This window comes from Callorhinchus milii, unplaced genomic scaffold, assembly GCF_018977255.1.
Source record: "Callorhinchus milii isolate IMCB2004 unplaced genomic scaffold, IMCB_Cmil_1.0 Scaffold15, whole genome shotgun sequence".
Taxonomy (NCBI): Eukaryota; Metazoa; Chordata; class Chondrichthyes; order Chimaeriformes; family Callorhinchidae; genus Callorhinchus; species Callorhinchus milii.
In genome coordinates this window covers 11,254,425-11,280,617 of record NW_024704756.1, presented here as the reverse complement: position 1 = coordinate 11,280,617, position 26,193 = coordinate 11,254,425, and the positions used below count along the sequence as shown (strand labels likewise).

The following is a 26,193-nucleotide window of genomic DNA, read 5'->3' as shown; positions in this document are numbered from 1 at the left end:
GTGTGCAGCAACAAGCACTGAATGCTCCCAAGTCAGTTAATGAATGCAGTGTTCACTGGAGAGGAACACTCTCTGCTCTGCCTCACAATGTGCTTGAACAGAAAAATAGCTGCTGCAGGATTGTGAAGTTTTCATTTCCCGCAGAGATTGGCAATTTACTGCCACTTAGTCCTGAATTGTGATCACTGTTGTGCTGTTGACCTGTGCCCGACAGGACTCAAGAATAGTAGCCTTGAGTCTACTATTCAAACTAATTTCACACAAGACCCAAAGAGTTATTAAGAAAGCAGTTATTCCATCAGTCTAGGCTGGATTGAACAAGACGAACATAGGAAAGTGCACATTATTCAACCTTCAAATAGTGTTTTATTGGGAAAGCTATATTATGTATTTATTTACGATTTCAAGCAACAAATGCTTAGTTGCACATGGACCTAGGCTGTAGTGTTAAAAGCAGCTTTGAACTGTAATATGTCAATTACCCTCTAATACACAGATCAGCTCTTTCTTTGCATATCACATTCTAACAGCAATGGCAACCGAGTCCTTAAGCAGCATTATTTTATTCTGTGTGGTGTGTGTGTGTGTGTGGGGGGGGGGGGGGGGGGATGAACTGAAACGTGATGGAATTAACGCTGCGATGAATTAAGGGACATTTGCTCATATTCTGGTAACTGTAAAATAGATCCAAACAATATATACCCCAAGTGCTGGAATATGTGTGGTTAAGAATGATGGTCACAGTGCAGACTGGGGCTGAGAGAGTTATTTGATGATCAGAGTCACGTCTGTTTGGGTGTCTGTCTGTTTGGGGGGTGGGGTGTGTGTGTGTGTGGGGGGGGGGTATGGGGTGGGTGGGTTGGGGGATGAAGATGCAATGGGGAGCCCCCCTGTACCTTATTATAAAGTGTCGCCTTTTCTCAGAGATGCTACAGAGAGGACAGTGAGTCAGGGAGGGAGGGAGGGAGTGAATGAATGAATTGAATGAATGAACGAGTGGGTGTCTTTGCTGCTGTTATAACGGGTGGATCCAGGAGAGAGAGGGAGAGAGATCTTGCACATTATTGCTGTGGAGCAAACAGACTCGCTGCTTCTTGTTGTTGTTGTTGTTGTGTGTGCACTGACTGACTGACTGACTGACTGGACAGGACTGACAGACTGACTTGCGCCAGTGCTGCAGTTGTTTCTTGCTGCCCTTTTTTTTTCCACCTGCGGGGAGAATAAACGCCTTTGCAGAAATGGTGTTACGAATGAACACACAGACACAGACACACAGACACAGACACACTCACACACACACACACACACACTCACACACAGGGGGAGGGGTGGGGGGGGGGAACGGACTCGAGTGTGTGGTCTCTGCCTTGAACTGCAACTTCCAACTCCAGTGACAGACCAGAACAGCCCTGAAAAAAAAACACTGTGCAAGTGCAATAATATTACGGTACAGTGAAGTAGTCATTTGTGGCAGATTTAACACCTGTCCTCCCTCCCCCCCCCATCCCCACCACCCCCACCCACCCACCCACCCACCCCCCACCCATCCCTGGGCTGCCTTTGGGAAGGAAGCTGCTAACTCAAGCTTTTTTTAAAAAAAAAACCTATAACAAGGGGTGGGTGGGTGGGGAAAACAGAACGACTGTCTGGACTCCGGTGTGTAGGGTGGGAGGGTTAACTTAACAGGTGTTTTGTTGGACTGGTGTTCTGGAGAGAGACAGAGACAAGAGACAGAGGACAAACCCAAACCGTTTCACGCGCAATCGTGGCACTGGTACAATTTGCGCAGTCAGTCGCCCACCGAATGAGTGCATCTGCTCCCGAATCTATTCCAGAGCTGAGCAGGACCGAGCAAGTGGCTTTACACACACACACACACACACACACACACATGCATACATATGTATACATATATATATACTTATAAGGCAAACAAAAAAAGGAAAACCATGACAACTCGTGCTCAGTCTCCACTAAAGAACAATCCTGAAGCCTGACACGCGTTGGTAACTGTGGAGTGACAGAGAGGAGAGAGGAGAGAGGAGAGAGGATGGGTCCTGCAACAGATTAATCGCTTCTCCACTCCCCCCCACACCACACCACCACCCCACTCCCCCCCCCCCCCCACCCACCCACCCACCCACCACCACCACCACCACCACCGAGCTGTTCTTTTACCTTGTCTTGAATTATTTGTGCCACTTGGGGATGCTGATCCAGGAATCCGTGGCTCTTTCGGGAGATTGATCCATCCACAGATTAATCGGAATCTTTTTTTGCATTTTTTTTATATATATATATATTATTATTATTTTTGATTCTCTTAGATATCAATCCTTTCTGTGTGTGTGTGTGTGTGTGTGAGAGAGTGTGAGTGAGTGTGTGTGTGCTTGGCTTGTTACCATGGCTGCTGCTATAGCGAGCTCCCTGATCAGACAGAAAAGACAAGCCAGAGAAAACAGAGACAAAGGAGTCCCTTCCAAACGCATCAGCAGCCCCAGCAAAGGCAAAGGGTCTGTCTGTGAGAAACACCTCCTGGCAGTTTTCTCCAAAGTCCGGATCTTTGGCTTGAAGAAACGACGGAGAAGGAGACCAGGTTTGCCCATTTTCCCTATCCTTCCAACTAAATTGCATTTCGTTAATCTTTTTTTTTTCTCTCTCTCTCTCTCTCTCTCTCACTTGCTCCATTTTGAAACCCTGTGACTTAACTGTTATGCACCAGGTTCTGATTGTCATTGCAGGTACGGTATGGTTTTTTGTTTTTTAAAAAAAAATTAATTTTTACAAGTTTTGGAGATTTTATTTTATTATTCTTGTTATTTGCACAACCACTGTCAATTGAATGAATAGGCATCTGTTGTGATATTCATCCTATATATATATATGTGTGTGTGTGTGTGTGTGTGTGTGTGTGTATAGTACGTGGTGCTGTGCATATGAAAGAGAATTCAATTGAGTATGAATGCTCACTGGCAAGATTGCAACTAATAATAATATGTGACATACATAAGTGCAAATCTCAGCCTGGTTTGAATATTCTTAAGCATGGTGATAGGTTTATACATGTAAATTTTGCTCACAAAATATACAGTCGATTCACTTTACAGTATATTCCGTGAAGCGCTTTGAGGTGTCTCAACGTTAAAAGGCGCTATGTCAAATGCAAGGATTATTATTATTATTGTGTCAGACACCTGGCCGATCAACAACAAAAAAAGTCCTTGCATTTTATATAGCGCCAGTAGCTTTAATATGTCTTTTATAAATCATAGACAGTTGCTGATAAGTGTAGTGACTGTGCATTTGTAGTATTATTGTTAGACGTATGCGGAGCAGGTTTTGATAGCAAGCAAAATAAAGAGTAAGATCCTCCCAAGTTAACCACAAGTGATTTGAATAAGTTATTACATGTGATGATGCAAAATCTCCTTATCAGAGTGTGCTTTTGTTATGATCTGAGGATACAGCTTCACATTGTATAGGAAAATAGTGATAAACATTGACTCAATTGAAATGTAATTGAGAGGGCAAAGGAACTTGGTAGAAAACATGGAGGACAAATACCTGGACACATTCCTTAGTCTAACTGGAAAATTAAAGGAGGAATGAGATTGAAGGAAAGAAAACCAAACAGAAGACAAAGTAAAGAAACTTAACAAGGGCGTGCTTGCATTGCGATCTGTCTGATGCCTCTCAATATAACTATATACAGACTGAGTTTATACACTGGTAACTGCATCTGTACTGCGTGCAGAATTTTTATCTACAAAACGTGATACCAATGTGTTTTTAAAAAATTGCAAATCTCACATGATTTGTCAAAGCACCTATCTAACCTTTGTAAAGAATGTCCTGCGGCTGAAACATTTGCTGACTGTCTTTTTTTCAGCTTTTATACAGCACACATATCGTCAAGTGCATAACCTGTTCCTATATTACTTAATTACAAAAGCTGATCATAATAATGTTCAGAAAGCTGCATAGTTCTTAATTGCGCACATTCTCTTAATAAATTATGAAATCAAAGCCTTAAATACCTTTAGGGGCAGCACCTAGAAATGTCTCAACTGCCCTTTTAATTCTGCTTTTTTATGTACAACTCTGTATTATCCTATTTTCTGTTTAAATTGAAATAGTAGCTAAACAATTGTTTTACTCTACTAAAAGTGTAGAAATATATTTTGCATTCTTTATGATAAATGCATTTTGAGGTAGGGGTAATTATTGTGAATGCTGTGAGTGTATTGAATCACCCATCACTTGATCTTACCATGCTTCCACTAAATCCCTTTAATGTTTACAAAAAAAAGTGAATATCCAATTTGAAGTGTTTACAGCTTTTTAAACTGGGGATTGGGTTCACCAAAATTAGATTTATGTGGGTGGAACAGGTTCAACACTGCAGGAACCCTAATTGTTTATATAGGGCAGTTCAGTTTTTGTCAGGAAAATTATTTAAATGGGTGCAATTTGCCTCAATTTATACTGTGATAAGCACATCCACCTACAAGTTGGAGACATGGTATGGAGTGTGGTGTTCCATATACGCCTGTAAGGTATATTTATTTTGAGAGTAGACTGTGTTGTAATGTGGCACACATTCTAATAGAAGAACATTTGTAAATCATATATGATTTATTGCCCCTTTTGTGAAGGATTAAGTCTTGTTTTATGTTTCCAAGATAATGTGGTAGCAGGAAATGTTAAGCAGACCCTCTTTTTTTCCCAGAGGAGTCATCTGTTAATATATTTATTAGGTTCCTCATGGATTTCAGGCTGAAAAATATGTCACATTTTTGAGTCTGGCACAAGACTTAAAAATAAAAGGACCAGGAGTTATACTGTTGGTAAACAGTGTAGGGGTTTCACAGCAGGTGTGTGGGGAACAATGAGTCGCTGAGTCGCTAATGTCAATTTAACATTTCAGACATCTGGACGTCAAATCAACAATCCCAAGACCCTCGAGCCACAAAAATGAACATATTGCTCTGCTCCTCTTCTTCAGGCATAACTAATGGAAATTTTAATTTCTCTTCCAGAGCCTCAGCTTAAAGGCATAGTAACGAAGTTATACAGCAGACAAGGTTACCATTTGCAACTGCAACCAGATGGCACCATTGATGGAACAAAGGAGGAGGGCAGTAGTTACAGTAAGTATCCTTTCAGAGTACTTCATAGATAGGCTGCTACCCTGAATGGAATGAGAAAATGTTTTCACAACAGTTTGCTTATCTTTAAAACATATTTTGCACAAATGTCTAAAGTTAAACATGAATGGAATAACAAAATATATGGTGCAATTCAGAGCAGCAGGATAATGACAACAGGGTAGTCCACATGATGAATATTTAAAATATTTTACTTCTGTAGAATTGTGACCTATATTTAATAATAATAATGTCATAATAGAAAACTACCCTTAGCTGAAATAAGATTGACTGAAGTGCTTTGATACTCCCTGCTGATGTGAAGGGAGTAATATAAATGTAGATTATTGTTTTTGCGTTGGAGGGTAATTGATGCTCAGCTGATTGTATGCGCAGTGATTGTATTATCAGTAGTCATCTGTGAAACAAGAGTGATTTCCAAGTTTTGGTTTTGCTTCCCACCAAACATACAAAAGCTTCACATCACAAATCATATAACATAAAAGGAAATGTGATCAGGGTACTGAAAGGGGATAAAACACCAGATTCCCTTACTAACCCCCCCAGTCACTTTTTTTCTTAAAATAATAAGATAAGCAAAAGCACAGCATTTCTTAGCTTTCAGAATATATATATTGTTAGGTGGCATTGAACACATTTTACAGTTGCGTTAACATAGGCAGTGCCAGTTTATGTCGTTCATGATGACAGTGTTAATGCTATTGTAGAAAACGTGTTCCCTTATGTTTTAGAGTGTCTATGTATTTCAGATTTCTAATTGTCAAAATATGAAATTAATAGGTGTAAATAGAATAGGTTGTGAAGGTTGCATGATTCACCATGTATGTGGTCGAGAATTTTAGTAACTCTGCAGTTGTAATTATTGCCACTGCGGAGCACATCTTCATGGGTAGACAACTCTTGTCTTCTTGATGAGGCGCTGTCAGAAATTATGAGAGATTCGGATAAAAAAGGCCCTTTGGCCCATTTGGTCTCATCCTTCCAGAATACTAAATAATCCAGAGGGCCTGTGCTTTTTTATCAACTAATTTATTGCATTGCTAACCATTATGTGTAAACTTATTGTTTATATATTCTAGGAAATAACAATTACCTTCCATAGCGCACAGTAACTTTAAATCAAAGAATAAATAGTAAGGCTAAAATGTCGCTCAGCTGATCTATGGTACTTCCTTTTTAGGTCATTTAGATTCTCCATGCTTATATAATAACCATATAGTATTTTTCCCATGATATTGTGGAAAAGGTGAACAAGGAAAATATCTACAAATTCCTTTTGCTGTGAAACAAACCTAAATTAGGTAAGAAATATTATTGCCATGGTGATGCACATCTCAGAGTCGACTAACTCTTCTCCTTGATTTTCCCATATTTTTAATCAGATAAGATTCAGCCGCCCACACACTCGGAGTAGAGTGCAGTTGGTACCAGTGAACTGAAACATTCTCTTTATACGGGTGCAGTAAATTCATTAAAAAGCAGAAGAACCTTTTTTTTCCTTTGGTCTGCTTCCTGTCAAAATGCTTGAAGACAAGTGTGACTAAGAGCGTCATCCTGTCTTAGAATCTGAATAGAATAGCAGGGTTATACATGGTGCACTTCAGTGCTGTGAGTTTCCTCATGCTAGCCACAAATTTGCTATGTAACACCTTGATCACTGGCGTAAGCTTTGGTCTGCTAACTGTTTACCAGTGGTGGTCTACTTTATTAACGTTTGTCAGCTACAATATACTTGCAGCCACCATAATTTTATTTGCTTCGGTTGTCACTGTTATCATAGAATCATAGAATCGTACAAAAAGAGGCCATTTGGCCCATCGAGTCTGTGCTGGCTCTTTGAAAAGAGCATTGTAACGTCAATCCTACTCCCCAGCCCTTTCCCCATAACCCTGCAGACCCGTCCTCCTCAAATACCCGTCCACCGCGTTTTTAAAAGTTGTTATCGAATCGGCCTCCACCACCCTTTCAGGCAATGAGTTCCAGATTCGAACAACTCGCTGCATGAAGAAATTTCTTCTCACCTCCCCTCTGCTTCTTTTAGGGACTATTTTAAATCTGTGACCTCGAGTCACCGACACACCCACCAGTGGAAACAGTTTTTCTCTTTCTAACCTATCAAATCCCCTCATGATTTTGAAGACCTCTATTAGGTCTCCTTGTAACCTTCTCTGCTCCAATGACAATAATCCCAGCCTCTCTAGCCTTTCCTCATAATCAAGGTCCCACATTCCTGGTACCATTCTTGTAAATTTTTTAAAATATTTTTCACTTAGTGCAAAAGACCAGATTCTTCAGACAGTTCATTTCAGTTAGTACATTGGCACTACAAAGAAGCTGGTAAATTGCACTTCTTGCAAATACAGAACTCTGATTACCTAGCAGTAAGTAGGAATCCAGTTGTTAGTCGATTGTTGGATCGCTTTTCCGGGGTGGTAATTCCTTCAAAATAAATAAAAATAATTTGGTCACTTGAATCCACGACTCTTTGTGGGACACTGCTGTGTGCTATTGGCTGCCCTGTTTCACCCACAAAATATACAGTCAATTCACATTACAGTATATTCAGTAAAGCGCTTTGAGAAGCGCTACCAACAGCACTTTACCGATGGTGCTGGCAGTTAGTACGATCAGCATAACATGGGGGTTAAGAGTCCATTCTAGCAGTTTTCCTCCTCTAGAGCCAGAGAATTCCAGTTTCAGGAATGATCAAAACAAAAGTGGTTCAGATTTCAATAATTACACAATCTCTGAGAGCCATTGAGTTAGTACATCATGAATATGATTAACCAAAGCTAAATCCTTCACACTATATCTACATATTTAACACTGTGCAGAATCCTGTCATTTGAAACAACAGGAAACCTCTTAAATGTCACAGTTTGATTTTATGTGGTTAACAAGAATAGGGGCAGAAATTATTCAGAACTGCAAACTGGGTCATTTTTGATCAATTCCAGATCATTCTCCGATCAAGAATACCATGAGCTACATTCAGATTATATAGTAGATCATGTGTTTAGCTGAGAGAGGATCCTTGCAACTCATCCACCTCAGCTATAATCTAATCCAGGTTTCAGTGGTGAAATGAGATTTTCAATATGTTGCACCTTCCAGTCCCTTAGTTTATCTCAATTCAAAACAAGAGTGATATGTGCAACTCTGATATGTGCATGTCCTTTCGTATAATGTTGTGCATCAGCAAGATTGATGAGTGTAACCTAAATCATCATCACTTGCACTAAACAGAAATTGGATTTCTTAGAGTTTGCTAACTTGAAGCTCATTGTAATGTAGAGTAATTCAGTGGGGAACGAGAATATGTGAATGATGATACAGTTATTGAACCTAGATTGTAACACTGCAATATTGGACAGTGGAAAACATAGGAAAAGCTGATTATCAACAAAGAGTAAATATTCATAATCTTTGAGCTTCACAAACAGATTGAATAATTAGAATGCAGCTACATAAATGTTATTCCCAAAGATATCAAAGAGCAACTTTCAAACATCAAAATTTTAACCGCACTCGTGTTTGGAGTTCTCTCCCTGACTGGCAAACCTTGAGGACATTTCACTAATTTTTCTTGTTCTTAGCTGTTGGATGTGGATTTTAGAAAGTGTTTGTGCTCAACCGTGAAATGACCATAATTAGTTTTGAGCAGTTTAGATCACTGTGATGGCAAAGTCTGCCTCGGGAGACATCAGTCCCATTCCATAACACATACACAATTACTTTCTTCAGCAAACAAAACAGATAACCAGCTTCATAATGCGGTTTGTTTTTAAGTGTGCATGTTTATATACTGTATCTGTGTCGCATCGATGGTTGAGCCTTCTGTATCTACTACCCATCCCTTGGAACGCCCTCTCCCTATATCTCCATCTCTGCACCTATGGCCACCTCCCTACTCCTTCCATGCTTGGCATCCAATACTGTCTCTATGAAGCACTTCAAGACATTATCCTATGTGAAGGATCCTATGTCAGTTTATGTGTTGTGCTGTATGTGTGTGTAAATAACATATATAAAATAATAGCAAAATAATTTGCACCTTTTTTATTTTTATTTCTGCAATGTGAAATACTCAGAAGAATTTTTAATTTAACATTCATGAAATTCCAACAAAAAAAATGTAATGTATGCAATAAAGTATAATGAATGGCTGAATATTCTAGTGCTGCTCAGGAACTTAATATTTTTGTTGGCTGCCTTCATAACATAAAGGTAGTCAAAGATCTCAGTTTCTAAAAATAACAACTTGCACTTATAGTGTACCCTTCACGCATGTAGTGTCTCAGAGACTTAAAAAAATGCCAAAGCAAATAGATTTTTATTATCACAGTGGTCCACAGCATCTTGATGTTAGTGAACTAGAAATGATCTCAGTTTAGGGTGAGCTGAGCATGCGTCATACCTGATATTTGTTAAGCGTTTCAGTGGAGTAAATGAGCAACATTTAAATGGCCATTTATGTTCCATATCTACCGCTCCGCGAAAAACAATTTCATCTAATCCCTAGTCTTGTTTAAAGCTTTGTAATTTAATAATTGTGTCCTGAAGTCCTGCAATCACAATTTACATTAGGTAACTTGTTTATACCTATATTCCTTTCAGCTTTCAGAATTTCAAAGACATCAATCATGTTCCCTTTCTTTCCTTCCTTTAAAACATATTCATTTCTTTGAACCTTTCCTTAAAATTTAAGAGGGGATTCAATTTAATTTTTCATTAAATTTAATCTGTATTTAATTCTGTCTGATATAAATAGTGCATGAATAATGATGCTAACCATCAGGTGCTCAAGTTATTTAGAGTTAAGTTTAGACCAATATTTATGGGGTTGGAGGCTCCGAAGAAGAAAATGTTATAGAGCTTTGTACCTTATTTTTGTTGTACTTGAAACACAAAGGTCTCCAGTACGAAAAACTAAGCTTTTTACAGGTGACATTTTCAAAATCCAAAAGAAAGGGCACATAATCATCAGATTATTTGTAGATTAAAAAAAAATTCATGCAGGGTTTCCTATTGTTGGTACTGTAAATATCTCATAAAAAATTCATCCATAATATGAATAGAAAAGAGCAGTTAATCAATCGATTAATCAAAATTTATTTTTCATTATATTATGTCGCTGCGACTAGTGTTATTTTTATAGGTGTAAAGCATCCCTTTTTTTCAGAAATAGATTGTTTAGCGTATTAATTAATACTGTACAACTTCATAGAAAGCAGGATGAACTGAAGTCTCAATTGGCTAGATGGATTTCTACAACTAAACTACCACAGAATAATGATATAAATATTCTTGCCAAAGCTGGAGTTCTGTCCCCTGATACACAATGTTAAAGTTCCTCCTTGACTTTGGCCAAGATATATGTAGTTCTAATCTTCTAATATACAAGTTTGGATCCCATGTATGCAACACACCAGGAAACAGATAGAACTTTTGGTTGGCTCTTACTGCTAACCATCAACCGCATGATTAAGAAATCTGAAGTGTTTGCGAGCCAAGCAGGTAGATTTGTAGCTGGTTGTATTTATATTCTGTTGGTGTTTGGCGTGCAGTGTAATGGATCATAAAACTTGTGTTCAAGTTATGCGCATGGACCCCAAATGGTAGCCTTTGTTTTCGAATTCAAATCAAACACAGTAGACAAGACTACATAAAGATGAGTGGTCCATATGTAGAAGTATCATATCCTCAGGATGAAAGCAATATATGTGAATTCCATCAGATTGATTGACAGAATTCATATCTCAACCAGAGGTCAGTATTGTTGGTTTTCATACAGTACTATGTGGAAAACCAGCAATAATGTTATTTTCCTTTTTTGTGGCAAATGATATTGCAGCATTTTTAGGAAAATTAATGAAAACTGAAAGCCTCCAGAGAAGTGCAGTCACCTCGTGGATGCAGGTAGACACGGTGCTCTGGGCAAAACTACAATAGTTTTCCGCCAGTTGCATGGGTACATCCTTTGCAGCCCCAAGCAGTATCGTAAAATCATGACCTTGTCCTAAATACCCTTTTCCTCTGTGTCTGCTTCTCTTGTTTATCCTGCTCCTCTTCAAATAGAATATAGTAATTGCTTCTGTTCAGCAAGGAAATACATTTTGCAAATAACAAGGAACACTGCTTCAGCTGGCACAGTGAGAATTAAAACCTGGTTGAGATATGGAATAACGGTTTCAAAATAATAAACACGGCAGACTAAGTTCAAAGTGATGTCTCACCTAATCTTTTTCCAAACTGGTGTTTTAGTTTGTTATCAGTAATAACTCCTTGTTTTCAATTGATATGCTAAAATGCAGAGCAACAGTCAATACCATTAAAAGTATCCTTATCTCTAAAATATTATTTTTGAATCAGTGGCAGCATGGGGAAAAAAAGTGAGGTCTTGTCTGCCAGTTCAGGTGGACATTAAAGATCCCATAGCAATAATTGTTCATGGTCAAAAATCACCTGGATAAAATTGGTTATTCACTTTATGGCTGTTTGCAGGACATTGCTGTATGCAAATTGGCAGTCCCATTTGTCGATAAAAAGACAAAAGGCAGTGTTATATATCGTGTTATATACATGAACACGGTATATAACACTGTCAACCACTGTTGGCACAAAACTCATTTGCCTAAATGGCTCACGGAAGCAGTTAATGATTACCTCATTCTTGATTTCTTTTAATGGAAATGTATCTAAAAAGTACCAATTAAATTTGAGACTACTTGTTACTCATTTCAAGCAAGATGCTTTTAACTAATTCTGTTCTCAATTTGTCCATTCTATTAAATTAATGAGAATATACTTTACCTTTATTTCTAGTTGTAAATACGCTTGGAATATACTTTAACCTTATTTCTAGTTGTAAATACTACTTACTTGAATATTTATATAATTAGCTAGAGAGTAAAGGCCTGAGACAATGGTGTCCAAGTGTACTCCAGCAACTGAGCCCAATAGTTAATGAGGGATGTAGTTATCTGGTGTTCAAATAAGTGATGTCCTACTACATGTTGACTTCTCAAAACTCCTCAGGAGCTTTTCAAACATGACCTCTTTTTTGAACTACCTGATCCGATTTATTTTCTACATTAGACCTGATAAACACGTTGGTCTGTTACAGCCATCAGTTATCCTCTCTAATTAATCATTGATTGCACCTCATCAATCTCTGCCACTGTTAAGCACTCTGAGACGGTACCCACATGAAGATACTATACAAATGCAAGATCTTTCTTAATTACGGTTGTAACATTAAAAAAAAATTCTCAATAAAATATTTTTTGAAAATTATCCAAAGCTTAGAACACTCAGCAAGAGAGATTGAATCGTTTTTTGAAATTCTACTAACCTGATAGAGTGTTCCTACAATTCCATTATCTTCTTAATCATTCCCTCTGGCTGTATACAATGGTGTGCAACCTCAGCATTCTACCTCGGATCCGATCCATCAAAGGGAATGCTACCTTCGCCCTCTTGAACATTGTCAGTTTATGTCCTTTAGCTCACCACCACCACTGCTCTTGAACCTCTTATTCATTACTTTATGACCTCCATTACAGAATCTCCACTGCTGGTCTCACTGGCTTCTCAAGCACAAACTTGAACTCATCCAGAACTCTGTGATCCATGTCTTGTCTTATAAAAGGTCTCACATATCCCATCACAATTGTGCTGGTCAAAACCTGCTGTCTGTTTGCAACAAATCAATTTTGAGATCCTCACTCTTGTTTACAAATTCCATCATGGTATCTCTTCACTTTATCTGTGTACTCTTCTCCAGCCCTGCAATCCAGTCCACACTCCCCATCTTTCTGACGTATTGCTTGTTCCCCATTTCCTCCACTCCATCATCATGAGTTTAGCCTTTAACCTTCATGCCCCTATACTCTGGAACTCTCTTCCAAATGTATCTTGCCATACCTCTTCCTGTGCCCTCCATAAACAGAAAGCAAAATTAGTAAATTTAGAAATCATTGTATTACAGCCCATTTAATAATGAATTCAGCAATTTACTCTAAGTCCAAACCAACAGAAAGCATTGAATGAAAACATTATTTGCAACAGTGATTGAACACATTAAATGTTCTGCTGTATGCCATTTGGCAGTGGATTGTCTGTATCTAGGATGCTGAACTACAATAAGATGGGCAAATATAAATAATGTTTTTGTTTGAATTTGGATGTTACTTCAGCTCTTGTGCTTCAATCAGAAATTTATTTGACAGGAATTCTTAGACCAGCTATTTATTTGCAATCAATAAACATACCACACATGAATGGCATTCTGTGAACTACAAAAGAACAGTTCATCTTAATAGTGTCAGATTGCAATGTTTTCTTCTCACCTCGTGCCTGCTGGCTCATGTTCCCATTTCATACCACTGTGCCTTATTTTCAAAATGATTGGCATGGATGCAACACTCTGCTTGCCACGGCTTGTCAGCGTCAAGGTCACTTCAGCAGCAAATCATTAAAGAGTCTTTTCTCATATGCCTTCTATCTTTTTATTCCCTATTCTTTATTTCATCAGTTCCAGTTATGTATATTCCATTACACCTTATTGCTTCTGGGTGTTCATGTTTCATCTGTGTTCCTACCCCTTTGTCATTTTCCCATTCTACATTGATAGTAGTTCTTATACTTGTTCCCCAATGAAAATAAAACTCCTATACATCTCAAGAAGTACTTTCTTCAATGCTAAGTTGCATTTGTAGTCAATACTGACACTTGAATGTGTGCACAGAGATCCTGATCACTGAAAATATTTTATTTGTCTCCTTGAAAGTTTAATTAATAGTTAAAGGTGTCAGTTTTGCTTGATTGGATGCATTACTTCCTTCGCATGAGAGGTTAAACCAAGTTCGCATCTGCCTGTTCAGGTGAACATTAAAGATCCCATGACCCTATTCAAAAAGAGGAAGTATAGAGGAGAGCAATGAGGATGCTTCCCAGTGTTGGAGGAATGAGCTGTGAGCAACAAATAAGCAAGTTAGGATTCTTTAGCATTGAAAAAATCTGTCTCTGAGGGGATCTTATAGAGGAATAGATGATTTTAAAATGGACTGAGAAAATAAACCCAAATTAATATTTTCAGATATGCCAGGCATTCAGAGCAAGATCCTCTGTAGATGAGGGCTGTTTCAGAAAAGACACCAAAAAAAATTCTATACCAGAGAGCAATTAACAACTATAATGGTTTGTGAGGGAGGTTTGTTGAGGCTAGGGATATTGTACTCTTTTAGAAGCAGCTTGATGTTGTGATGAGAGGACAGTAAGATGGATGTTCTGTAAGATGAGATCAAATAAGTTGAAGGGCATTCTTCAACTCTTTTGGAAAGAGTTAATCTTCCTCTTCCTCTTAATTCTTCTCAATGAATAGAAAATTCCACACCAGATTCCCAGTAATAATAATAATAATCCTTGCATTTGATATTGCGCCTGATCACATCTTCGAGACGTCTCAAAGCGCTTCACAGAATATACTGTAAAGTGAATTGACTGTATATTTTTTTGTATGCATTTGCTTTATTCAGTGGAGTTCCACTGGAAAATGTCTAAAAAGGTTCAGCTATATATTATTTATAATGAAATATACGAGAACTGATGAGAACAAAGAAAAAATAATCATATTGAATATTATGTTTGGAAAAGGACGTATTCTCTAGGCAGAGAGAAGACAGCTGACATATTTTGAGATTTGCTTGATCTGGAGAAGAAGTTAATAAATTACACTTAAGTTAATAAATTAGCTGGAAGCAGCTCATCCCATCTGAATCACATGTACAAATTTAGAATTATAAGAAGAAAAATTGTACAGTAAAGATGAAAGACAGCTTAATAAAAGCCATTATTGTCTTAATGTATGAAATTAAAACAGGAGTCACTGGGAACACGCAGCAGGTTAGGCAGCACCTATGGAGAGAGGAAAATGAGTTAATGTTTCTGGTTGATAACTTATTTTCTATTCAAATTGCTGATAAGGTTTAAAGAAATAATTTGAAGGCTAATCCTGCAAATATATTTAGCCTTGATAAGAATTGTGTAAGCTCCCTGATGACTCTATTGGTAAAGCATAAAGTGAAGGGGAACCAGCAATATTTCTTTGTGGCTGGTAAAGCAAACTCTCTTGAGACTCTGTTAGCTTCATTCCTGCTCATTTCATGCCCCACATACAAGAATCTGCATTCAAGTTTAAAAATATTTAATGAATCATTTTTCTTTCATTCAGTGAAACATTCTTATTTAAACCAAACTATTTACGTTCTCAGTCTGCAATGGTACATTCTTCCCTCCAGTGAGCTGTGGGAGAGGGGGATGTTGATCTGTGAAGGAAAATAATGGAGGGGGTGGGTGAATATTTGTGGATATTTTGCCCAGTTTCTTTGGAGTACAGGGAGTATCTATTGCAGAACCTTCCCTCAGGACAGTAATAATAAAATAATAACCTTCGCATATGATGTCCTCGCCTATAATGTCAAAACTTCTCAAAGCACTTCACAGGTAATTGCTCTCAAGTGCAGTGACTGAGTATTTGCAGCAAAAAGCGACAGTCACAGCAATGTCTCACGAATAGCCATGGAGTGAATCACTAATTGATCTGGAGGATTGTTTGACTGGGAAAGAACTCCCTCCTCTTTTCAGATGTTTCACAACATCTTTAACTACCATCTGAATAGACAGATTAGACCTCAGTTTAATATTTCATCTTCCAAAAATGCAGTGCTAGAATGTCAGACTGAACTATGAGCACAAGTCCTGATGTGGGGTTGAATCAACCTTGTGACCCAGAGCTGAGGAGGCTATCAACTGAACCACCCTGATACCCATTAGATAAAATGGATGGTGAGATGTAAATATTCAGGCAGATTGGTGTGTGGGTGGTATACGCAAAGGGTTTAATGGGATGAATTTTGCTCGTTCTGTGCCTTCTTATGGTTTTGCACTTTTGCTACACGTTTGCTACATTGAACAATATCAGCTCAATGTTTATTTACTTTTCTCACATCCATTTGGTTTTCTTGCCTGTTCTTTGTTATCAGAGGACATCCTCTCAGTGAAGGAAATAATATAGTAGACACAACCAGTAGGTCAGAAGTCACACTGTGTCTTGACAGGACTACTGTTAACAAGTGACAAATTAGTAAGATGGAAGAGTACGTTACTGGATAGGAACAGCTTTGATATAAAGTTTTATATTAAAATGTGTCAACAAATCATGCATACGCACTTTGAAACATCTTCCTGATGTAAAAGGCACCATATAAAAATGCAAGTATTATTATTATTAATTTGACTACTGTATTTACATTTCAATATGATATCCTTTCCTAAGCAAAAACATATAACAGTTGTTCATTACGTAAGTGAATGAGTTCAATACCAGCACATAAGAATACATTAATATTCTTTTCTAAAATTGTTGTCTTAAATTTCATTTGATGGAAACTTACCATAATACTAAATAATTTTAGATCAATGTTTTTTATTTAGTGTTTCGATGTGGATATTATATACATACATACATATATTTAACTAAAGCATGCTATTTTTTTTCCAGATGTTTGAGTTTACAATTCACAAATTTAATCACTGCACATATTACTCCAGTCACTGGTGGCAAAAAATTGTTTGAACTAAAAAGTTGTAATTTAGCTGTACTTGTAATAGAACGCATGTTGAATGTTATACTGGATCTTAACGAGATAAGGGATGAATTAGGTAGAAATGTTATAGCGCATCAGGAAATAGAAAGTGTGTTAAATGGATTATTTTAGTTCTCCCAAATGAAGGTTAGACAAATTCCTCATCTGGTACTTTTATCCCAAATCTGTAACAAGTGTAGACATTACTAAGCAAGAGATTTTGTGAAAAAAAATGTGCTTAACAAAGTCAAAGATCAGTGCTGCAAATCTTTCTTTTTTTCTCTTAATCCCAAACTCAGAACATTCTCTCCTACAGCAGTGTTCACAGCGTAACAATTACACTTTATGCACCAGCTGAATTATGATTATTTGACAATGTAACTTCTTGATTTCACTGAGTTTGCCCGTACTCATTCCATTTAAGAAAGAAGAGACTTTCATCCCTATAACCTAGGCAGGATTTCAGCTAGAGAAGTTAGTCCTTTAATCCATTGTTCCACCCATTCTCCATTGAAGGAACAGATGATCCTGTTCATAATGGATAAGACTGCATATCTTGTCCCCTATTGTACACTGAAGTGAGCCAAGCTCTCGGAAGAAGGTTTAAATTTCTTATGTGATCTCACGAAACCAAACCACCTACGCACACTTGTGATGGCCAGCATATTAACTGTGCTGCTAGGAATACGTAAACTCAGAATCTTGGTAAACTGTTTTTCTCATTTTTCATGAATGAGTAAACATTTTTTTCTTAATTGGAATGGTGAATCACCATCTAACAGTGGTCTACATGGCTAACATAATTGTTTGGCAGGGTTGTAATTTAATACAACACTTTCCAGTTGCCTGAAATAAAAAAACACACAATAAATCTTGGCAGAAAATTGTGCTTCAAAATTTTCCCTTCAGTTTCAATTTGTGTAAACGAAAACATGGTTGTCTAAAACCAGGAGGCATAGGTCAAGAGACGTCTGTTGAATCAAATTGCAATTGTGTTTGGGATTTTACGTAGACAGATATGGCTTACTGCCAGCATGAAAATACTGCAGCTGTGTTGTCCAGCACAACTGTGGCCAGTTGTAAGCATTTGCTTTAAATATTGAAAGAATTACTGTGAAATTTTGGTTATTGATGCACTCTAAATAAAGAATCTTACCTGTAGTGAGAAGAGAAAAGAAGAATGTCTAGTCTTGTGTCAAAATATATGTTGCATATGACAAACACTGAGTAAATTGTTAACCTACCCACTTCCTGAACATTTTTCACTGAAGAGAAAACACGCAACAGAAAACAGACAGACATTAGGAAAAGACTTAAATACTTTTGAACACCCAGTGTAAATTATTTATTGATCAAAGGGTGTCACGCCCAGTTTGTAGCATGGGGTAAAGATGTACAGTAAATGCTTCTTTAACCCAATCATTGTGATAAGTGGAAAGGTAAGGAGAGGTGGGGGGGTGTACTTATTTTATTTTCATTGGGAAATAAAGAGGTCATTTAACAATGTTAAAACACTTATTAGCTAAAGCAATAGACTTATTTCCAGATGCTCTTTCAAAGACTGATAAATTGCTAGGATTGAATACAAGGTCCACAAAATCAGTAACGGTAGATCACGTTATTTTTGTTCACCTTAGGTAGAATAATGTGATTGTAAATGAAGCTTTGCATTTTGGCCTGGATCACACTCCATTATAATTGGCACTATGCTTAGTTGCTCTCTGTGGCAAATTTAGTTCTGGTCAGCGTGTTTCAAACAGTGACTGGCAAAGTGGATAGCAAAACGCATAAAATAAGACTCCTTTCTGTGAGTTCTGAAGTCATTCGACTAAAATATTTTGCATGCCCTGGGCTGGCATTTGATCTATCCTTACTAAAGACCACTACAGGGTTGTGATGTGGAGCAATGTGTCCATTCGGAAAAAAAATTGTGCAGAATCTGAAGCGATTTGGCCTTCGGCCAGTGTTTGCTCAAGACTGAATTCTTCTAGAAGTTTGAATCTAAAATGCCCCATCACCAATTAGAACCACACAGGTATAATAGAGGATACCAGAAATGAGAATTTGAAAATTAGTTATTTTCCATGAGTATTGTAATCCCTGTTCCAAATTACGGATGATAAATCACTTTCATACCTTTGTTTTTTTTATTATAAAGAGAAGCAATAAAACATTCAATGAGGGACAAATATTTATAAAGTGTTTACATATTTCTATATAGCACCGGAAAGGAACATTGCATGCATTTTTCATGACTTAAGGACATTTTGCATAGAGAAGACAAGTACATATTTTGCCACCTGTTTAATAGGATTTGGTAGATGCCTTACTTCAGAAAATAGGGTTCACAATTTACAAGTATACAATATTTCTGTGTTGTTTGATGTTCATATTTCCTATAAAAGTGTTTTTTTTTCTCCTTGGTGTTCCAGTTGCAAAATTTAAAGATGGACTTTTCTGGGGCTCATGATTTCAGTTCATGTTTTTTTAACTGCAACAAATATTTTACTTTGTGCCAGAGGGCCTTTTAACACTTTATTGTTTGTTTTCTACGCAGCTTTATTCAACCTCATACCAGTGGGGCTTCGAGTAGTCGCTATTCAAGGTGTGAAAACAGGGCTATATATGGCAATGAACAATGAGGGATATCTTTATACATCAGTAAGTACTCACCTGCATTGACACATTAGATTGTCAATTCATTTGTACAATAGGAATAGTATTAAATGTCCTTAATGGACACAGTAATTGATTATTGCAGTAGTAAAATGTGAACATTTTGTTTCTGGGTAGACTTCAAAGTTTGTTACTTATTGGTTAAGATTTCTGAACAATTAAGTTCATTAGTTATGAATATGAAGAATTGTGTTGAGTTTGATCTATATGCTTGTGATCGCCCACATAATACAGTAAATCCTGTAAAGTGCTCTGAGACATCACGCAATGTGAAAGGCGTTATATCAAATGGAATGATTACTATTATGTATTATTTTTAATAACAATAATAATTTATTGCTTCTTATTTCTATATATTTGGAGAGTTTAAAGAGATTGTCTTTTCAAAGATGTCTTTTAAGAAAAAAAAAGCAGACAGCTGATTGAAAAATGTGTTATCTTGTAGGTTAACTTGCATATGATTCAATTTGAAAATCTCCACTGAGCTACCCAGGGATTAGCCTGCAACTATCAATTTGAAAACATTAAAAAAAACTCGATAAAATGTCTTTAAGTCACATTGGTGCAGCAGGTATTCTCTCAGTATAAGCAGTACAATTGATAAAATCTTTGATACAAATTGACAATGTGGAGCTTTACCTGTTTGTTACCACTCTGGATTTGCTGCACTCTGTGAAATGTTTGTCAGCTCTTCTCTTATTAGAAACATACTCGAAGAGAATTCAGGCAACTTATTACATCTAGGCAGATCTAAGATAACTCTTTGTGGTTCCACATATTTTAGCTCAATGCTGAAATGCAGAATACTGGCAACTGGGTGCTGCCTTATTTTTTAAGAGAAACATCTGCCTTACTTTTACAAGGCATTGGTAACTTATCTGGTTCATATCTTGCTAGGAACACCCTAACCCATTACAGCTATGGTTCACAACGTTGAGAATATGTGGACAGAACGATTAAGCAGATTGACAAGTCAAGCATCAACAGTGCCATGGGTTAAAGTGGAAATGTCTGGCTTTGCCAGATGTTTCTCTTAAGGGCCAGTTCGACCCCAGGCAGATTATGCGTATCTCTCCTCCCCCCACGGCCCCCACCCTAGAATATTTTTCAATGAAATACTCAATTTATCAACATTAAAAGATTGGTGGGCTGAGAGGATGGATCAAGTTTTGGGGCTTGCTGCCCAGTGTGCTCCCCACGGCGTAACCCAGGAATTAGCCTGTAATTTTCAAATTAAAAATGGCTCTGCATAAAACATTTCAAACCATGCTTGCCCTGATTTTCTTTCTTCTCTCATAATTATTCTTGCTTTGTCTTTTTTTAAAAAAAATTATTGTTTTTCCCCCAATTCTAACTTTTTCTGCCATTTCCTGCCATGCTGGTAACTGCAGTAACAAAGCTGCCAAGCTGCAGCTGATTGTAGATGTGACATGGTCCAAAAAAAGTTTTAATGGACAAACACAGTGTGTATTCAGTTAAAATATGCAGTGTATTGTGTGTTAGTACAAAATGCAAAACAGATGCATTTCCATGAAGATTTGTTCTAGGATTATTTGAAACATTTAACTATAAAAACAAGGCATTTTAGTTAATCCAATGAGCTGCATAAGTGGGCAGAGTCATATGAGCTAAACTGTTATTAATGCACATTGCTCATGCCAGTAGTTTTTATGATAATAAGCCATGTTTAGGTATAATTTCTGCTTTACTGCAGGAGCCTCATCCAAAAAAAACATTAGTTTTTAAACTTGTACAAACTACTACATACCCATATTTGTTTCAGATGAGAATTCTATTCCAAGTGCTGTAGAGATCCAAACTCGCATTAGTTGTAAGACATATAAAGATGGGAATGTTACCAGGGATGTGGATTAAAGGCAAATCAGTGGTTAAAGCACTCTAAGCATGACATCAATTTTCTGGTCAGAATATATTTATTTAAGCCTCTTTGGCTTCCAGTTTGAGTTAGGACTCGTGGATGAATGAAGTAGCTAAACATTAATAAACCTGATTTTATATTATACCAATTTAATGAGATAAATCAAACCATATGAGTGAGCAAATATTATGAAGGAATTGTACGTCTACATTGGGTTGAATGTTCACTTTCTTCATTGCATGCCTTTCAGACAATTGCCGAATAAATATTTAGCTCCCCAAACCCCAGGCCTTCCTGAACTGATTAATATGCTGTTAATTGTCTTTCATTATAATTGTTTTTAGCAATGAATTAAATTTCTTAATTCCTATAGGCTATCCATGCTCCTATACATACCACTTTACGGGCATATTTGCCTTTCATGAACTTTACGAAAATATATCCAGATCTTCCACAGAACTTGAGAACGTTGGCTCAGTTGTAGCACTCTTGCCTCTGTGTCAGAAGGGACTTTGAACCCACAGTCTATCCTGACACTCCCAAGTCAGGGGGTGTCAGGATAGACTTCGAATGAAATGTTATACCAAGGTCCCGGCTGCTTATTCAGGTGGAAACGAAACAGTTCCACTTCAAACTCAGCGTGAATGAAATGCAACAGCTTTAGCTTATATCTCCAGGGAATCACTTTAACACTGAAGCCGTTTTACAATGAACCTTTGCTGTCACAAAAAGGTTGAATAGGTAAATTATGTCAATGAGTGGATGAATGATATTCCACTGTATTGGATGGAAGTTATACGTGGATGAAAACAATTAAGAAAAATTGCACACCTTAGCATAGAAATGTTCAGTTCCACTACAAAACATGTCAGTGGCTGAAAAGTGGATGATAAAGCATTTATGCACAGAGCTAATTGGTGTTTACATAACATAGAAAATACAGGAAGCTGTTGGTGGTGCTTCATTCAGCTATACTCATTCTTTCAAGTGTGACAGTTGCTACCTCTGGGGATTTGTTGGACATGACACATGAACGAGATAATTAATATCAAAACTTCATCTCTTGCACTTGTGTTCTAACACACTTCAAGTGTCTGAGTATTCAGGTCTTCAGCAGTGAAAAACAGTATACTTTCATCTAGTCATAAGCCATGTTATCATGGTCTCAGATAGTGTCAGCCTGGCTCAATTGGTAGCACTCTTGCCTCAGAGTCAGAAGGTTGTGCATAACAGGACTCTGAGCTTAAAATCTAGATTCTATATTGATATTCCAATGCAGTGCTCGGAATGCTCTGCAATATTGAATGTGCTGTTCTTCAGATAAGTCATTAAGTCTACCTGCTTGTTTAGTCAATGGTGGAGATCTTGACCAGCAATCTTCCAGATCATATTGGTTGTATAATTCACAGTTGTTTGTGGGATATTGCTATGAGCAGATTCGCTACAGTGTGCACCTAAAAATACAAGTAACTACTCTTCACATCAAGGCTCGATTACGGAAACTCCTTACTCATTGGCCTTCCCAACTCTTCCCTTCAAAGCTGCAGATCATCCAAAACTCTGCAGTTCGTGTACTCCGCGACCCCATCACTTCCACCCTCACCCGACTCCTCTGGCTCCCCATCCCCCAGAGGATCGAGTTCAACATACTCGTCCTCACTTTCAAGGCCATCCATGACCTTGTCCCCTTCTACCTCTCTGACCTGCTGACTCCCTACCAACCTGCCCGCTCCCTCCGTTCAGCGAGCTCCAGCCTGCTCCATGTCTCCTGCCCGGCCCGCCCTACCATCGGTGGCCGGGCTTTCAGCCTCTCTGCCCCCACACTCTGGAATTCCACCCCACAGTCCCTTCACCTCGCTTTCTCCCTTGCCTCCTTCAAGACCAGTCTCAAGACCATCCTTTTTGATCTTGCCTTTGGTCGCCCTCCCACCTCTCTGCCTTCCCTCCCCCCTACACCACCCCTCCCGCATGCTCGGGCCCCGACACCTGACTGTTCAGCGCTTTGGGATGTCCTCCCGACGTGAAAGGCACTCTATAAATGTAATTTTGTTGTTGTTGCTGTTCACAGTAAAACTCTGTAGAGCACTTTGAGATGTTTTGATGTGGTGAGGCACTATAGAAAATGCAAGGAATATTTGTTTATTAATTATCATCAGTGGGAGTTTACAAACTCCAACCCTCAAAATACCAATTTCCAGACCATCTGATGCAGCCCATGAAACTGCAGCAGAGTCCACTTGACCACAGCCATGTTTTCTCAGGCATAACACTTCCCGCACGCACATAATGGGGACACACTGGCTCTCCCTTTTACTTTCATTATGTTACAGTGAAGTGGGAATCTCTGCAGGTATATGTTGCAGCTATTGGTTAAATGTGCAATTATTTTTCATTGTTTGCTGTACATTTTGCAAATATTTCTGACTGCAGCACAAAGATCTCAAGGGAAATCAAAACCTCTATCCATTCAGCCAAACGATTGAATGTAACATTGAAAATGTCTTTATTCCCTTCAGTGGTCTCTTGTACACATCTTCATCGGAAAAGTCTGGGTGTGGAAAATGTCTGGTTAAAATGAGGTCAATTTAGGGGAATATGGTTTATTTCACCTTTTGCTACATTGTTTATTTGTGCCTGTTTCATATGTGTTGTTTATTGAGTGCTCTATAGAAAAAGTGGGTGTGTAAAATGTGGCGTGTGATTTGAAAATTATTGCTAGTGATAAAAAATCACTGGTGATACTATTTACATCGTTGATATTTGTGGTCAAAATTGACAGTTACTTACTAAAACTTCTGATATGCCCCCTCCGCAAATTGCAGCTGATTGGTTTGTCCTTGAATGGTCTGAATTGATGGAGCTGCTGTTGTTATTGGCACTTAACTCAATCCAAGAGAGGTTCTGAGAAAGGAGAAAATATTCCATGTGTTAGAAAAGGAATACAACACCTCGCATCATTTTCCGAATCCCACAGGGTCATTATACAATTGTCAATGTATTTATCCATTGACTTGTTAACTTAATATTAGAAAATGCAGCTCCTTTAATGCCATTCCGTCAACTTCCACCTTGAAAATGTTTTTAACAACTTCACCTTCCTCTCATCAATCTTGTGTGCTTTTCACAGGCTCTGAAAGCAATTAAGCCTTTATTGTTCCAGCACTTCAGCTTGCGACATGCTGAGCCTGCCACAGGCCTGCTGATATGAGACCATGTATACTTTCTTCTCGAGCAGCTATCTGCTGTACCACCTCGCTGGCTCGTAGTCAAGATCTGGATAGTTTGATTTCCATTTTTAATTTTTCAAGCTAAATACAGTGTTTACTTTATCAGATATTTTATCTGTAGGATAGGAAATCACACATCGCAGGCAGTGAGCATGAGAGGTGTTTTCATCTCTCGACACTTGTGCAAAAATGCAAGTGCAGGAAAATTATGACGTGAAAAGGCAAGACTGGTATAGTATTAGGGTGATCATGCCACATGAAGAGTGATCTTGAGAATTTGTAGATAACAAAGATCATCGGCTGTAATCACATCCCAAATTACGTTTCATCAAGAGTAATTATTCACGTGCAAGTGGGAGGAAAGGTTCTTTGGAGGTGGGTGGAGAAAATGATCAAGGAAATTTTACCTTGCATAATCTATTGTATTTCACATGCAAACATGATTCTGGAGAAAATAGTGAAGGGAAATAATAATAATAATCCTTACATTTGATATAGCGCCTTATCACGTCTTTGAGACATCTCAAAGCGCTTCACAGAATATTCTGAGAAGTGAATTGATTGTATAATTTGTGGGCGAAAAAGGCAGCCAATTGCACACAGCAGTGTCCCACAATCAGTCATGGATTGAGTGACCAAATCATTATTATGTTTTTTTGAAGAGATTATTAACCCCAGAAAAGCGATCCACCAATCCACTAACAACTGGATTCCTACTTACTACTTGGTAAACAGAGCCGTGTGGCATAAGGAAACTTGCACAACTTTTTGCCCTGCTTGGGAATCAAATCCAGTTCCTCTTGCTTGCAAGTAAATACATACAGTAGTAAATATAGGTTTGTCATCACAAGGTAAATAATATATTTCACTGCTCCAATGGATGGACCAAATTATTTGGAGCAGAAAGGTACCAGATGCCACCTGTTATCCAGAGAACTGATTGCAAAATCCTGTTATAACTCACAGATCATAGGATTGTGTGATGGAATCAATTGTTCTGAATAATGGATCCCATCTGGGACTTCCACTGAAAATTTGGCAATGATTGGTGACAAAAGCCAAATGAAGAAGGAATACCTATTTCATTTTTAATGAAAACTAGTGTTTTTAACTGTGCTTCTCCAGAAAAGTTTAAACAGGATAGAGAACCCTATTGATAAAACATACAGTTTAAAACTGTATGCAAGATGTATGCAAACTTTCAGTCTCTGTGCCACTAACCTCTGGAGCTCCCTGCCTCTATCCTTCCACCTCGCCTCCCCCCCACCCCTCCACTTCTCTATCTGTCTTTAAATCATCACCCCCATCTCCCCTTTCTTCCTTGCTTGACTTTGACCTTCCGACTGTGAAGAGCTCTGAGATGATATCCTACATAAAGCACATTATACAACTGAACATTTTTGTTTATGAAAATTCTTTGAGCCTTCAATCTCACAAAAATTATTTGAGACATCAGCCCAATGTGAAAGGTGCTAGACAAATATGAATGGCTGTCGTTGAATGAAAGTTGTTTTTTAAAAAGGCTGAAACATGACTGAAACATTCAGACTATTTGATTTTAAGCCGTTAATGCCTTTTCGTGATTATTCAGTGAA

The 26,193-nt window shown here is 37.9% G+C and overlaps 1 protein-coding gene across 5 annotated transcripts in view; it reads left to right on the top strand.

Annotated features, from left to right (window-relative positions):
• fgf13a (fibroblast growth factor 13a) overlaps positions 1-26,193 on the top strand; it is a 159,925-nt gene that overhangs the window by 104,212 nt on the left and 29,520 nt on the right. For 3 of the 5 annotated variants that reach the window (XM_007892816.2, XM_007892781.2, XM_007892824.2), the window contains 2 exons: positions 5,040-5,150; positions 19,374-19,477. In XM_007892816.2, the coding sequence (XP_007891007.1) occupies positions 5,040-5,150; positions 19,374-19,477 (215 nt within the window). Of the gene's footprint in view, positions 1-2,360; positions 2,597-2,710; positions 2,742-5,039; positions 5,151-19,373; positions 19,478-26,193 lie in introns of those variants that run through there. The other 2 variants (XM_007892799.2, XM_042340635.1) reach the window with 2 other exon arrangements.